General features: G+C 54.4%; 9 protein-coding genes across 9 annotated transcripts; 6 read left to right on the forward strand and 3 right to left on the reverse strand.

Annotated features, from left to right (window-relative positions):
- Positions 1-949: 949 nt before the first annotated feature.
- On the reverse strand, positions 950-1,441 carry J4E86_002818 (uncharacterized protein; the record flags this gene model as incomplete). Its single annotated transcript, XM_051443375.1, has 3 exons — positions 950-1,224; positions 1,281-1,365; positions 1,415-1,441. The coding sequence occupies 3 exons, from the start codon at positions 1,439-1,441 to the stop codon at positions 950-952; spliced, it is 387 nt and encodes a 128-aa protein (XP_051304870.1).
- Positions 1,442-1,759: 318 nt separating this feature from the next.
- Positions 1,760-2,926, forward strand: J4E86_002819 (uncharacterized protein; the record flags this gene model as incomplete). Its single annotated transcript, XM_051443376.1, has 2 exons — positions 1,760-1,937; positions 2,076-2,926. The coding sequence occupies 2 exons, from the start codon at positions 1,760-1,762 to the stop codon at positions 2,924-2,926; spliced, it is 1,029 nt and encodes a 342-aa protein (XP_051304871.1).
- A 1,046-nt stretch (positions 2,927-3,972) lies between these two features.
- On the forward strand, positions 3,973-5,264 carry J4E86_002820 (uncharacterized protein; the record flags this gene model as incomplete). Its single annotated transcript, XM_051443377.1, has 4 exons — positions 3,973-4,360; positions 4,414-4,587; positions 4,642-4,797; positions 4,855-5,264. The coding sequence occupies 4 exons, from the start codon at positions 3,973-3,975 to the stop codon at positions 5,262-5,264; spliced, it is 1,128 nt and encodes a 375-aa protein (XP_051304872.1).
- A 617-nt stretch (positions 5,265-5,881) lies between these two features.
- RPS28 (40S ribosomal protein S28) lies at positions 5,882-6,253 on the forward strand (the record flags this gene model as incomplete). The annotated part of the gene is made up of 3 exons (XM_051443378.1): positions 5,882-5,942; positions 6,048-6,131; positions 6,192-6,253. 3 exons carry the CDS (start codon positions 5,882-5,884, stop codon positions 6,251-6,253), a joined length of 207 nt encoding a protein of 68 aa, XP_051304873.1.
- An 860-nt stretch (positions 6,254-7,113) lies between these two features.
- J4E86_002822 (uncharacterized protein) lies at positions 7,114-7,430 on the forward strand (the record flags this gene model as incomplete). Its single annotated transcript, XM_051443379.1, has 2 exons — positions 7,114-7,296; positions 7,344-7,430. The coding sequence occupies 2 exons, from the start codon at positions 7,114-7,116 to the stop codon at positions 7,428-7,430; spliced, it is 270 nt and encodes an 89-aa protein (XP_051304874.1).
- Positions 7,431-7,725: 295 nt separating this feature from the next.
- On the forward strand, positions 7,726-8,876 carry J4E86_002823 (uncharacterized protein; the record flags this gene model as incomplete). Its single annotated transcript, XM_051443380.1, has 3 exons — positions 7,726-8,655; positions 8,749-8,828; positions 8,858-8,876. 3 exons carry the CDS (start codon positions 7,726-7,728, stop codon positions 8,874-8,876), a joined length of 1,029 nt encoding a protein of 342 aa, XP_051304875.1.
- A 692-nt stretch (positions 8,877-9,568) lies between these two features.
- On the reverse strand, positions 9,569-11,014 carry J4E86_002824 (uncharacterized protein; the record flags this gene model as incomplete). Its single annotated transcript, XM_051443381.1, has 1 exon — positions 9,569-11,014. One exon carries the CDS (start codon positions 11,012-11,014, stop codon positions 9,569-9,571), a length of 1,446 nt encoding a protein of 481 aa, XP_051304876.1.
- A 1,303-nt stretch (positions 11,015-12,317) lies between these two features.
- On the forward strand, positions 12,318-13,307 carry GLD2 (Glycerol 2-dehydrogenase (NADP(+)); the record flags this gene model as incomplete). Its single annotated transcript, XM_051443382.1, has 1 exon — positions 12,318-13,307. One exon carries the CDS (start codon positions 12,318-12,320, stop codon positions 13,305-13,307), a length of 990 nt encoding a protein of 329 aa, XP_051304877.1.
- A 339-nt stretch (positions 13,308-13,646) lies between these two features.
- Positions 13,647-14,930, reverse strand: J4E86_002826 (uncharacterized protein; the record flags this gene model as incomplete). The annotated part of the gene is made up of 1 exon (XM_051443383.1): positions 13,647-14,930. The coding sequence occupies one exon, from the start codon at positions 14,928-14,930 to the stop codon at positions 13,647-13,649; it is 1,284 nt and encodes a 427-aa protein (XP_051304878.1).
- Positions 14,931-15,255: the final 325 nt, after the last annotated feature.

Below are 15,255 nucleotides of genomic sequence, written 5' to 3' on the forward strand. Positions count from 1 at the left end.
ATGGCACGCATGGCACTAGGACGTCGGTATGCAAAGCCGCAGATGCAGATGGTGCGATAGGCGACCGTGCCTGCAGCTACTGGGGCAGACTCCAATTGCGAGGCTCCTTCTGACCCACGCGTATCCTGTGCTTTGTCCGAAGTTCCGAACCGTGAGCATTGTCGGAACGGGATATGCCAGCCTGACGATTACTGTGTAGTGCACAGCTGAGTGCGCAGCCCGGCTTATCTGAGGGGCCACGGTCGCTGCAGTCGCGTGTGCATGTGTGTAGCGATCATCATTCCGCGCATGCCTGTCGGAACAGCGTGCATCAAGCCGGTCAGAATGCGACGCGTCGTGTGTGAATGTCTTCTGAGGTAGGCATAGATGCGACATCCAGTCTCTCGTTACAGCCTGGCACGTAAAAGCAATCGGGCTGCTGCCAGAACCTCACGACGATCCTGGCACCCCACAAATCCCTCAATCCCTAACCCCTCGAGCACCCCTCTCCTGAAAGTATGCCAAGTGGTAGATTGCTTGCTTCTCAAACAGCAATGCACATGCACAAAAAGTACACAGTTCAACAGCTGCGAGCCCCTCTTAGTTCCCAGAGCATCAGCACGAGCACGGATGCCAGACCCTGAGGAGGCTAGCTGTAGAACTCCCACGTCTCATGTACTTGTAGATCACGGTCCGCAACGAGTCAAAAAGAATCATATCCGCGAGCAGCTTAGTTCACCTTGTTGAGACAAAGACCGTGGTTTCGAACCAAAGCACTCACTCAACTAAGCTTAGCATCGATAGTCATAACTTTATCTGCTCATGTACCCCCACGTTGGACTCGAGGTCATAGTCACATCACGTGATTCACATATGCCCGAACAGAGCTCCCGTTGGCTTCATCGCTCAATGGTATTGACACAGTCGCTAGTGTTTTGATACATGATCTCCCTCACCCAGCAACGCTCCTCTAATGGGTGGCACCGGCGGTGGTAATGCTCTCGTCCTCCTCCTCGAACCAGTCCTCTTGCGGGAGCACAGCGTCGTCCTGGCCCTGGGCGCCCTCAACGTCAACTGCCTGTGTCTCGTATGACTTCAACTCGTTCGCAATGTCGGTCTCCTCGGGGGATGCGGGGGCCTTGGGGACGGTGAACTTCTGGACGTGGGCCTCAGCATCGGATGCCTTGACTTCGGGGACCTTGTAGGCCTTGAGCTCGCGGAGGTAGAGGTCCTGCACTAGGTCGGCTACGGCACCAATTGGGTCAGTACTGTCGCGTCTCCAAGCATTCGGGATGAATCACCTGATCGGACGGCCGAGGGAGTGATGAAAGTGCGGCGAGCGACAAAGGCAGGTTGCTGCCGGGCAACGCGGACGAGCGCCTGGCGCTGTGGCAGGTCAGTACGTGTCCAGATTCCACCAGCAGTAGGAGCGTACCGAGGCCCTGATGGATTGCGCGATCATTGTGTAGGTGTAGTGACGTGGGGAAGCTGGCAATGGGAGCTACAGTGAAGGTCGATGTTGGGGAAAAACCGTGGACCGCCGCAGCTTGAGCCGCCACCCGAAACGGCTTAGCGGCGTGCCAAGCCCAGCAATGGCTGCCTGCGCGCCGAACTACAAGTTTGTCGTCGCAGACTTTCCTTCAGTCTCGCAGCCTGTCTCATACCACCGCACTCGCTCATCCTGCTCCAGCCCGGACGCAGCCTACAAGTGTGTCGGTCGACCGCGCGCAATAGCTAGATAACGAAATACACTCTATAGCTCGTCCGCAACTGCTCGAAGATGTCGTACGCCCCCGATGGCCGTCTGCTGTCGCCTGGCGAGGTGTATGAAGCCGCACCCACACTCGTGAAAGAAGACGAGTGGCAGGAAGACCTGAACGTTGCCATGATCTGCCCCGACTGCAAAGAAAACCCTCCCAATCTGGTCGAAGAGTTCAGCGCCGGCGACACCATCTGCGGTTCTTGCGGTCGCGTACTCGCAGAGAGGACTATAGACACGCGTTCCGAGTGGCGCACCTTTTCCAACGACGGCAAGTACTTGCCTGTTTGGAGGAAATGCAAGTGACACTCGTGCTAACACTGCGTTCTGTATCTAGATCAAGGAAACGACGACCCCTCTCGTATCGGAGACGCCGCGAACCCCCTGCTACACGGCTCTCAGCTGCAGACTGAGATCAGTTTCGGTGACGGCGGTATGAGGTCTAGGGACTTGAGCCGCGCGCTTAACAAGACCAACCACGACAAGGTCAACAAGGCGCTGCAGGCCGCGTATGGACAGATCTCAGCGCTCTGCGATTCACAGAACATCAGCCGCCCGACCGCTGAGACGGCCAAGATGCTGTTCAAGATGACCGACGACGCAAAACTCTTCAAGGGCAAATCGCAAGACGCTATCATCGCCGGGTGCATCTTCATAGCCTGCAGAAAGCACGACCAGCAGCGCAGTTTCCGCGAGATCTTCAAGATGACCAACGTGAGCAAGAAGGAAGTTGGCCGTACGTTCAAGGTGCTCGAGGCCTTTATACAAAAGTCCCAGAATAACGGGCCATCAGTTGCAGGAAATGGTGCCGTCATCGACACTGTCAACCTTCTCAACCAGAAAGGAGGTACCACAGCCACCAGCGCCGCAAGTCTCATGCCCCGTGCCTGCGCCAAACTCGCCCTTGGAACACAAGTCCAGATGGTCGCAGAAGAGTGCGCGGATCAGGTCGCCCACTACGGAGTTGCAGCCGGACGCTCCCCCCTCTCTATCGCCGGCGCCTGTCTCTACCTCGTCTCCCACCTCATGGGTCAGCCCAAATCGCCAAAGGAGATTGGTTTGGCTGTCGAAGTCAGCGACGGCACGATCCGCACAGCCTACAAGCTCATGCACTTGGAGCAGGACAAGCTCATCAAGGAGGAATGGATAGCCAAGGGCGGTGACCGCTCCAGGATTCCGCAAGCTTGATTATTGTTATTTTTGTACCGTCTTATTCTTTTCGTTCAAGTATGCATTTACACGGTACGGCATTGCGACGGAGTTGACGAAATTGGGGCTTGATTATCAGTATTGCAAGCACGGTTTCCTCATTCCATTCAAGGGAAAAAAAATCGCGAGGTTTATATTGACCTTGGCTCTTCTCTTTTGCTTATTATCTCCCTAATGTAGGCTTCAGGCCTGTCTAGTTTCTTCCTTGTATGAGATGCCACCTCAAATTGCTTTGGCAGCAACACATGATACCCAATAGATAGGAAGACATCGAAAAAATTGAAATGGCGTTGGTTTGAAGAAACTGTCCCAAAAGTCTACATTGCTCTTAGGATTGTACAAACGCCTGATTCTATGCTAACGGAGACTGTAGTAGCCCTCTTCGGTTTTCCTCCTTGCATGAGTTTTTTCCCGTTGTGCTGAAGCGGCCTTTGTAGTTTGGTACCAGGGACTACCAGCGAGCCCTGTTGAACGCACATTACCAGTACACCGTCCCAACGACAACGGGGTCTGTTCCGCGACTGCGACTTCCAATCTACCACCCAGACGGCAACATGCTCTATGCCTGCGTGAGGAGAATAAGATTGAATATACTGTATTCCATACTCAGAAGAGCATGCAAAGAGATGAGGTCGTCAACTTCGGAACTGTCTGTTCGATTGCGAGCACGAAGTGTCTGGGACTACATGCGATACCCAAGCAATAGTGACCGCACGTGTTGCTCGTTCCTACCCCTCCGGAGAAACCCGATCAACACACCTCCAGCATCTCGTGAAGCCGTAAGGGATGCTTCCCCAACGCCCCTTCATTACCATGATACCCTGAGAAGGGCCCAACGAAAACGATGACCAGAAAACAAGGGTGAATCGCTCTTCCATAAAACCACACATGTACCTTTCCTCTTTCCTGTAAAGCTTTCATCTCGTTCATCCTCAAGTTTATTGGGATTTGCTCCCAATTTGCTCTTCTCAGAGCCTCCTACCTCATTTCATCCCACCCTATCTCATCCACGAGACATCCCAACCATGAAGTTTACCCTCTTCATCCTCGCGACGCTCCTGAGCGTCACTTTCCTTGGCACGTCAGCCAAATACGTCAAATTCATCAACCACTGCCCGTACAACATCTTCTTCTGGGCTGTCGGCCCCCCAGCCTCGCACCTCGATGGCGGCGACTCCACCCGCAGCATGGTACCCGGCAACGGCGGCTCCGTCATTCATCCCATGGTCGACACAGAGAGATTCGGCGGTGGTCTCTCGTTGAAGATCAGGGATCTGGATTACTATGTTACTGGGCCTGCAGGCATCATTCAGGTCGAGTATAATCTTGAGGAATCCAAGGGGAAGATGTGGTATGACCTTAGTGCTGTGGATTGTGATCTGAATGCTGGGCCGGCAAACCCGAAGTATTGTCGTATGTATTTCCCCTTGATGTAGAGAGGACATGTAGACTAACGGTATTTTCAGCACTCATTCGAGGTGGTGTGAAACTCTACATCAACCCAGTACCCAACAAGAAAGACTGCCCATATGCGTACTGCAATGAGGAGAAGTGTGTGAACACTTATCTTAGCCCAGGCGGGTTCGCGAATGAGCCAAGCCTCATGTGCTGGGCTGGTGCTGATATCTTTGTCGAGACTTGTAAGTTTACTGGCCTCCTTGAACGTTCGGACAGTTACTGATGATCAATCACAGGTACCGACGGCCCAGGAGTCCAGACATTCTTTGGCAAGGAGCCAAAGGCTGCTGGTTCCGTCCACCAGGCCATTCCTGCACCGGTTGTCCAACCTCCTGTCGTCCAACCTCCTGTCATCGCTCCCAATGGCATGATCATCTCTCCAAATGGTCAATGTAAGTCTTTCCCCCGCCTACCTCATCCTGAACGCACCACTAACCACATTCTGACAGGCGGCGGTACAACTGGCTTCACCTGCAACGGCTCTAAGAAAGGCCCCTGCTGCAGTCCCTACGGCTACTGCGGCGACACAGCCGCTCACTGCAACCCCGGCTGTCTCCCTTCCTTCGGCTACTGCCATGATATATGGCAGATTCCTCCGATCGGCCGCCGTGCTGCGGCCCCTGAGCCTTCCACCTGGCCTGAGCCGTCTATCGTCACCTCTCAGCCTTTCACCGTCGCCCCCGAGCCTTCCATTGTTACAAAGGTTGCAAACGTCTTCACTTCGACCACCACTGCGACCGAGACCGAAGTGGATTGTGACACGAACAAGCACACTGTTACGAAGGTTGTGAAGGCCACGAGGAAGCCCGGTTCGCAGTTTACGCCTCCGCCACTGAGGAGAAGGTTTGCGGCCATGTAGGTGACAGCTGATGATATGGCTTGCTTCAGATCCTTCCACACCTTCATTCAGGGATTTGAGATTTTGCAAGCTTGTTTACATGGAAGCCGATCCTCGGTATGACTAGTTCGGACGTGGGTGGGCATGGCTGGAAGAGCTACGGAGGGTCGGGTACTTCCCAAGGCGTTGGAAGGCGCTTTATACCCCTCTGAGCGATTTGGCGCTTCTTTACTAGATAGATGGAATGAAAAATGTCGTTGAGTACTGCTGTCCTTGGTGCATTGTGAGATGTGTGTGATGATTGCGTGGGCACTTGGTGTTGCGACGATTGAATCTTTGGAAGTCGCGCCACAAGTCATAGCTCTTTCATAACACCTGCAGTTGTCCAAGATTTCGAATGGATTACTTAAGTCGTGATGCTCTGGGTGTTGATGGTGGTGTTGCCTGCACGCCCAAGTGAATGGACGGGGCACTAGCGTGCCACACCCCTGCTCGCCTAGCTAGCGCACTTTGCAAAATTGCCCACCGTTCGCACCAGCTCTCACGCATCGCCAGCGACAACTCCATCTCCGAACGCCCAACCTAGCTCTTCCGCACACCGAACGACCGACTCCCGTCGAACTTCACAACCGCATAAAATGGACTCTGCTAAGGCCCCCGTCAACCTCGTCAAGGTCACCCGTGTCCTTGGCCGAACCGGTACGCGAACTTTCCGAAGACCCCGAACTTTTCTGCGAGACGAGCGCATACAACAGTTGGGGGATGCACAACGTGAGAGAATGGCAGGCTGACGGATAATCACAGGCTCCCGTGGTGGTGTCACCCAATGCCGCGTCGAGTTCATGAACGACCAGACCCGTTCCATCATCCGCAACGTCAAGGGCCCAGGTACGCACGCTCTACCTGCCTGCTGACCGAAATCCCCGCATACTAACGGAGACATCACAGTCCGCGAGAACGACATTCTCTGCCTGCTCGAGTCCGAGCGTGAGGCCAGGCGTCTGCGATAAGCGCAAGCAAACTCTCGGGGAAAAAGGGAAAGCGGCATTTTCTATTCGGTTACCGGAGTTCTTTGCGAAAGCTATGGGCATCTATACGGACTTCACGAGTATGGACAATATGATGGCGTGGTAGTTGCTCTTGCAGCGCTGCGAAGGAGGGGGATGGAAATGATGGATCTGTGGAGACCTACGATTACGACGACATATCAAGAGTCTGGGTTCTCTCCCTGAATGAATCGAAAATCTACCAACTCCCAACGAGCATCGCGTGGATAGATGTGATACATGTGGCGGCTGCTTGCAGGGCTGGACAAAAATGTTGGAGTTGCTGAGGTACTGACTCGATTACAGGCACGCTTTGTGAGCGTTCGACCGGGTTCTGGTCTTGATGACACTCGAGCCACTCGGCATGTTTTCGTTATGATTCACTTGATGTCCACTTTAGATGATATGCAATACTACGGAACGACGTCGATGGATCCATCTGTCAGTTTTACGAACATATACTTACATGTTATTAGGTTGAGCAACTCTATACTTACGGCTGTGTAATCTTTATAGTAAACGTCAAAGCACTTCCCGTCTCGCATACTCTCGTCACTGCAACGGTACTAGCTTGCTGTGATGCCCTACTGCCTTGACTGCCATTTCTGTGAAACCATTCACTGAAGTCGCAAGAGACATGGCTGAAGCGACTGTGAATCCTCTACGTCCTACCGTCGCTCTTGTGACGGAGGTCCAGTTGAGCATTGACTCTCACTGTTGCTCTTTCTCATTCCCCTTGTCCTTACGAGTACAGCAAACGCTCCACCCTCAACTCAACCAACTTGCTCAGCTTCCGGCTATCTCCGTACTCTTCGATCGCCATCATGCAGGATAGCGACGCAGCAGAACGGCTACGTGATCTACTCGCAAGGTCAGACCCAAAGACTCCTGTACAACCCACGTTACAGCACACGAAGACTATCGCACCTGTACCATTCCCACCCGTAACAGCACAGGCTTGCACGATTCCACCCAAACCGCTAGACTTGGAATACCCACGCGTTAAGGTGCCTGGAAGTCCACAATCATCAACATTGACGGCAACCCCTCCCAGCTCGCCAAAGTCCATCTTCGAATCAGGTCTCTTTGGGTATTCGAGATCATCTTCAAGGACAACTCTACCGCGCTCGCTGAGCAATAGTCAAAGTGGAGGCTTCTTCAGCTCCTTGTTTCGTCGTAACACGGCAGACCGTAGAGAAGATGGAGCTAAAGATCACCGGTCAGTAGCTGTAGGCTCGACCGAACTGTCATCGTCAGGCTCCTCGTACTATGTGGTGGGAAGTTCTATGAACATGCTTCCAGGGCTGACATCGATCTTCCACTCCGGCTCGCCTTCCAAAATTGCTGGGGGAAATGCGCTGTTACGCGCTCGTAGTGAAGACAGCATCAGTGCAAAACGCAATGACTTCGAGCATCGAAAATACAAGGCCTCCAAGATGAGCAAGACCGCTCCGACTTCACCGAAATCGTTATCGCCACGACCTACCTCAAGACGCACCCGGACAATCAGTTGGGCGGACCAGATTCCAAAGCAAGCCGCAAAGTTACCGCCTCCATCATCCGATCTCGATGTCGGAGAGGCGCAAACAGAGCACGGCTCCGAAATCGCACCACTGTTTGCTCAAGAAGACTTCGACAGCTCCCCCAGTAGCTCGACGCTCTCCCTCAACTCGCCTTTCTCTTCTAGCCCACACCTCCCCGCGCAACCTCGCACACAACGACCCGACATCGCTAATACCATGCCAACCAGTCTTCGCGACCTCTCTCCGTTCAAGGGTAAACCGCTCTGGGAGCCCGACGACGATGAATGGGCCGAGTTGGACGCCAGCCACATCTCCTCCACTTTCAAAGCCACCTTCAAGCCCCCCGGCCAAAACAGTCCGCAAAAGCCAACGAATAGCAGCACTCTTTCCCGCTTCAGCGCCACACTGACTTCCTTCATCCCATCCTCCCCCACAAAACGCGCTTCCGACGCCCTCCTCCGCGAAGAAGAAGACCTCCGAGACCAACTGGAAGAACTGCAAAACACATACTACTCCAACCCTGCCGGCGACATTTGCGACAAAGTAATGACATCCGTCTTCTTGCCCGGCTCCCAGTACTTCTACTACGACCAGAGCAGAGATTCCGTCCGCGCTCCCCATGTTATCGACCTAGACGCGTATTTCAACACTCAAGACCTGCTGGTCGGAGCCGCGTACCCGCGCCTCAGCGACGCCATCGCCACCATTCTCAGTCACACAAACAAGGAGTGTGTAGAAGCGTTCCTAGACCCGCGGGTGGACGAGTTCGTGTATAGACGTGAGGTGGAGAGGAACAAAGCAGGCAGTATCTTCGTGATTAGGCGGAAGGGGAATACCGTCATCGTAAGTCCCCCCTACACACATCCACGTTGAAACAGTGTGACGACTCCGACCAACTATCATGAGAATAAGGACAAGGCTAACAAATGCAAACAGGCAGGCTCCTACCGCAACCTAGGCTTCTCACTCTCCTGGACCCTCTACGTCAAAGCCGTGATCGGCGCGACAGGACTATGGTACGACACTCATGCTTCACCGGTAGCAGGCTCGACTCCGATTGTTGATGGTGTACCGGCTTGGGATACTTTTGTACCCATCGGGACTGAAGACCCATGTCTCCAACTATCACCCGAAACCACCCAACCCAACATATCACCCCGGAAGATTATTTTAGCCAGTCCTCGTCCGCAGAAGAAAGATGTGGTAGAGCAAGAAGACGAGATCAGTCCTACAAATGAGAAGTTCGTGTTGTATCAGAGTAGGACGCTGGCGAGGTATTTGTTGAGGGATGTTTGGGTTAGGCTGGAGGGGCGGTATGAGTGTAAGGCTACGTGGGAGGTTGATGGGGTGGGGAGGGAGGTTAGGCTGAGGAGGGCGTTAGTGGGGTTTGGAGATGATGATGATGAGTAGTCTTTCTTGAGTATGAGAGATGTAGCAGAGCGATGAGTTTGGTGCATGCAGAGAACAAGCGACCAAGAGGTAGTAGACAAAATATCATGCCGTAAATAAGCAAAGTCCTCACATTCTGAGCATATGATAGAAATCATCGTGTAAGAGGTAGAAGACTTTTAGAATTCATCGTAATCTATATAAAAACCGAAAACCCAGAATCCGTAGACCCAGTTGTATAGTAAACTCGTTGATCTATAAAAGTGATTTGCAAGCTTCGCTATGCAAGGATATAATCCCGAAACAAAAAGAAAATGAAACGCCAGGAAAATGCTTATGTACAACAACTCTTGTCCCATCAAACCACTTAAGCAATGGCAGACTGGCCACCCTCAAGGTTAACAGGGTTCATCTTATCGTCGAACTTGAACTTGAAGTCCTCGCCAAGCTCCTTCTGCATAGCGGTGGTAACAGCCTCGAAGACGTTCTTGAAGACACCGAAGGAAGCAGGGTTCTGCTCGTCGTTGTCGCCGCCCTGGAAGACACCAGTGCGGACAAGGCAAGTGTTCCAGCCGTACATGTTACCACCAACAATGTCGGAAGCAGGGTTGTCACCGATCATGTAGATGTTGGCGGGCAGCTTCTCGTCGTTGTGAATGGTCTCCATCCAGGAGGCGATGACCTCGTCGGCGTACTTGTAGGTAGCCAGTTCGGGCTTGCCGTAGACGACACGCTCGAGTTCGACGCCGGTGAGCGACTTGTACATGGCCTCGAGACCAATGCGGAAGGCACCCTGGGACATGCGGGGGAAGGGGTGCTCGGTGGGGCACAGCATGTCGCCCTGGGAGAAGTAGATGGGAATGCGCTGGGAGACGGGGTCCTTGGCGCGGGTTCCGAACTTGCCGTTCTCGGACTGGAGGAGATCCATGATGATCTGAATGTCGGTGGCGTAATCACGGCTGTCGGAGAAGACCATGATGGCTTCAATGTTGACCTTGCTGAAGTCGCGGGGGCGGGAAGTCTTGCGCTCCTCGTCGGTGAAGACACGGTAAGGGGCGATGGTGGGGTCCCAGGCGATGATGTCGTTGGGGACGACAATGTCTTGGAAGCCGTATTGCTCAGCGACCTCACGGCACTTGTAGCCTTCACCACCGACAACGAGGACGGTCTTGTAGTATTCGGCCAAGGCACGCATGGGAGTGTGCGACTGGATGAACTGCTCGGTCGAGATGGGGTTGTGGAGGATCTTGGACAGCTGGTCGACACGAGCTTGCTCGGGCTTACCGGATCCGTTGGTAAGGAAGATGTGGGGGATCTTGATGCCGAGCTCGTTGTCTCCGTTCAGGATCTCAAGGACGCGCTGTCCCTCGGGGATCAGACGGTCACCATGGACGAGCACACCGTCAATGTCGAAGACGAAAGCCATGTCCTTGGCGGCGCGGACCTTCTCGCCAGCGAGATCTTGAAGCTGGGCAGCGATGATGTCGCGAGATGGCTGGATCGGGGGCATGCCAGGGCGGACAGCGGCACCACGGCCATCGGGGTAGTGAACGGACGATAGCCTCGACTGCCTCTTGGAACGGGGGATGGGCAGTGAGGTACCGAAGGAGTTGCGGGATCCTCTCCTCTCCTTCATGGAAGGCGAGAGGGAGAGGTTGTGCATGTAGCCAGTGGTGTCGGCCATGGCACTTCGGGTTGCTGGGACCTCGACGGTGTTGTCGGTGCCATCTTGTTGAGGGTCAGCTGGGATGGGAAGCTCAGGAGCCTTGTTGGAGGTAGTCTGAGCCTCGTTCTCAACAGCGGAGGGAGACATGATGATGGTGGTTGAAGTTGGGATAAGAATGGGGTATCAAGTGAAGAAAGTAGTAGTGTCAGTCTTCTCAGAAGCTGAATGTGAAGCTGAAGATGTGGAGTTGTGATGATGAAAGAGCAGTCTCAGGGTCTTCTGGGGGAGGGGCTATATATCACATCACTCGTCACACTGACAGGCAGCGACGTCCATGAACCCCAGATGCCATCATCATTCGCCAATCTCTTCTGGAAAGTTTCGCAGGAGCTTTTCGCTATCCCGATTCAGGCCGGTGACACCAACCACGTTCTGGCACTGTGAGCGTTCAACAAGTACCTCTGTACCCACAGCGCGACATCATTACACTGCTGTAGTGGCCGTGCATAGCAGCACTAGTGGAGAAGTTTGCTGAACCAGAGAATGAGAACTGGATACCGTCACCGCCGTATTATCGCCGAAAACTGGGGACCGATAGCAGCGTAGTGCTGTGAGTCGCCACAACACCTGGAATGCGCGTTGTATACCCTTGGCCGAAGCCGTGGAAGCTTAGCGCAGAGCCTCATTTGACCGGAGGCAGAGCGCGGCCGGAAGATAAGGCACGGTACACCGCCTGTCAAAGGCGGTTGGCGTGCATACACCAAGTATGCGACATGTGGGAATCAGTAGAAGCGAGTGTAGCAGAGTGTAGATGGTGCAGGCAGCTTGCAGACAGTCGCGGCGGTACTTGCAGCAGCATGTGGGAGTGACGAAGGATGGGTGGGGCGAGGTAACCGCGGCTCGCCGAATTAGGGCGAAGGCAGCTAGTGATCTGCTTAAACGAGTGGCTGACAACGGCAGAGCCGCACGACTATTGGGACTACATCGTTCCACATTTTCACCTGTACGAAGCTCAGGTCGGCAAAACTTCCGCGCCAGCAATTAAAATGGCAGCGCTCGGCCCGTGCTGTGGACCCTGAGTCCACCGTCGACGTCATCGCTGCTGATGCAGGCCTACTCTGAGGGTCTATTCGAAACTGTTGGATGGGACTATTATGGAGTTTTTTCGCAATGGGACCGATGCGTGCGAGATGCTGCTGCGATCGGAATCTCTCGGTCTGAGGTCACGGCCGGCAGCGTGGTTGGGGACTGTCCGAGCAGATGGGCGATGATGAAAGAGCGAAGAGATTTCAGACCAACCAAGGTTACGCTGGATATATGTAGCTTCACAGTCCCAGCACGCGCTGTTGCCGCTGAATAAATCATCTCAAAACTTACTTGACCACTTTCATCTTTACTCTACATTTTCAAGATACACTTTCAAACTCCAAGAATTACAAACACCGCAAATATGGCTCCCCTCCAGAACGAGAAGACGTTCAAGCTTTCCAATGGCGTCATCATGCCAGCCGTCGGATTCGGCACCTTCGCCAGCGAGGGCGCATCGGGCGAGACCTACGCCGCCGTAATGACCGCGCTCAAGACCGGCTACCGCCATCTCGACTGCGCATGGTTCTACCAGAACGAGGGTGAAGTTGGTGAGGCCGTCCGCGATTTCCTCAAGGAAAACACCAACGTCAAGCGCGAGGACCTTTTCATCGTCACAAAAGTATGGAACCACCTGCACGAGCCCGAGGAGGTCAAGTGGAGTTTTGAGTCTTCGCTGAAGAACCTGGGCGTCGACTACATCGACGCGTTCCTCGTCCACTGGCCCATTGCCGCGGAGAGCGACGACAACCACATGCCCAAGCTGGGCGCCGACGGCAAATACATCATCAAGAAGGAGCTCACCGAGAACCCGGAGCCAACATGGCGCGCCATGGAGGAGATTTACAACTCGGGCAAGGCCAAGGCCATCGGAGTTTCCAACTGGACCATCCCCGGCCTGAAGAAGCTGCTCAGCATCGCCAAGGTCAAGCCCATGATCAACCAGATCGAAGTCCACCCCTTCCTCCCCAACACCGAGCTCGTCAAGTACTGCCAGGAAAACGACATTCTCGTCGCCGCCTACTCGCCGCTCGGCTCCCAGAACCAGGTCCCCAGCACCGGCGAGAAGGTCCGCACCAACCCCAAGCTCAACGAAGTTGCTGAGCGAAGCGGCTACGACCTTGCGCAAGTCCTGCTTGCTTGGGGTCTCCAGCGCGGCTACGTCGTTCTGCCCAAGAGCTCCACCCCTAAGCGCATCGAGAGCAACTGGCTCATTCCCGAGCTGAGCAAGGCCGACTTTGACGCCGTCGAGGAGGTCGCCAAGGGACGACACACTCGTTTCGTCAACATGAAGGACACCTTCGGCTACGATGTCTGGCCAGAGGAGACCGACGGTGGTGAGCTCAAGGCATAGAGCGGGGCGATGAGATCACGATGATACGGCATATTTCGATATTTTGTTTTTAGCGATACCAAAAGTCAACAAGAGACTTATTTAGATCAGCTCATGGAAATGAATCGATCGTGAGATTTATTACATCATGTCTTCGCAGTTTGCAGATCATTGTGATCGTGAGTTCGCGTGATATGACGCGGGTTGTAGGCGTTCCCCCTCACGCCCAGACCAGACCCCGGTGCACTACCATAAGGCCTATACACAAACATAAGTAATCATGGAATCTTCGGGTTGCCCGCCCAAAAGTACCTGCGACTCAGTCGCGGCTATTTACAATTGATGGAATGAAGAGATTGGTCAAGTCAGGACCAGGCGATCAAGCAACCGCAGATTTTCCTGTTCCCTGCGTGCTTTCCTCGATTCTTCCTTTGGCTGCTCAATGGCTGCTTCTTTCGGTAGAACAACATCAGCGAAATGATCTTTTGTGAACTGCATCACGATCTGCGCTTCAGCAAAATTCTCCTGCTCCATCAGCTGCCGAGCGGTCCCTAGGCAGAGCTGGACAAGGAAATTCCGTCGACTCCGGGATGCTTCAACGAATCTGATGGCGCCGGCAGGATTCTGGACGAAATGAAGTCCAGGGCCCGTGCTGGGCGTCGAAGGGTGATGTAGCCAGAGCATTGACTCGACTGCTGGACTCCATTCCCCTAGCCACCGTGGTATTGACAGTAGGAACGACTGATACATCTCGGGTTCGAGCATATCGTCGGTATTGGAGATGATCCGGTTCACCAGGTGGCCACCGGCGGATCTTAGGATATCGTAGGCTGCTTCGTGCCCGGCATTCTCCACAAGGCGGAAGGCCTGCATGAACATAGCCAGACCGCTCGCTAAGCTGTTGTCTGCCGCGAATACAACCATCTTGGCCAGTAGTTGTTGTCTGAAGGTCGCTATGCGTGTCACGTCTAATCCAGTCTCCTTGACGCGTTGTTCGTTTGGCCGGATGAACCAGCGCCAGAGCGCGGTGGTCTCGCCTTCAGCCACGAAGAGAGCCACCAACTTGTCTAGGAATTTACTGCCACGTCCAGTCTTCAAGATGGACATGTCGAGGAATTGCTTCGAGGTATCTGAGCCGCTAGTTCGGAGCCATTCGGCGAGTACAGTTGCAGATGATCTGCCATCCTTGAGTGGCGAGGTTTGGCCCGTGGTCTTGTCGAGGAGCTCGAGGCACATGGCTGCCTTTGGTAGAGTGGCAGAACCTGCAGCTATCTCATCGACAAACCAGACGATGGGCTCTCTCAGTATGTCGGAGGCAGCAGACCTTGAGCCCCTCCGACGGGGTTTGACCGCAAACAGAGGGTTGGTCAGGATGGAGTCGATGTGCTGAGTCGCTGACTCATACGAGGACGTCGCGCGGTTCGCGGAGGGATTGCGTTGGCCATAGCTGATGGTCAACTCGCGTGTGGATTTCTTCGGGTTGCTCTCGGCAGGTGCGAGGGGGTGGGCGTGGTCGAGGTGGGCGCGGAAGGAGTTGGTCAGCAACGAGAGCAGCTGCTGACTCTCACGCGGGGAGAGGGGCAGCTGCGGGTGGATCTTGGAGGCGAGGGTGCTCAGTACGCGTTTGCTTGCGGAAGACTGCATGGCTGCGTGTTGGTGTCGCAGTCGTGGGCGGCGCCTGATCGGTCGGTGGTGGAGTGAGGCGATGACGAGAGTGGACCAGGCCCGACGGGAGCGCACGTGACAGGTTAACGCGCGCATCACGGCAGGCTGGGACAGGCACTCTTACTATTCGTAGATCAATTGCCCTTCAGCCCTCCCCTCGCATCTGCACACCCGCCTGCCTGCTCCAGCCCCAGTCAACGCGACCCTGCCGCGTCCTCAGCCATTGGAAGCTCTAGCGCCAAGCCGACGTGGTCGCTTCCTCTAGCTGTTCCCCAACTTTACCTTCCCTCTACATCATCACCTC

Source organism: Alternaria arbusti (assembly GCF_024043155.1).
Source record: "Alternaria arbusti strain BMP 1465 chromosome Unknown scaffold_3, whole genome shotgun sequence".
NCBI lineage: Eukaryota > Fungi > Ascomycota > Dothideomycetes > Pleosporales > Pleosporaceae > Alternaria > Alternaria arbusti.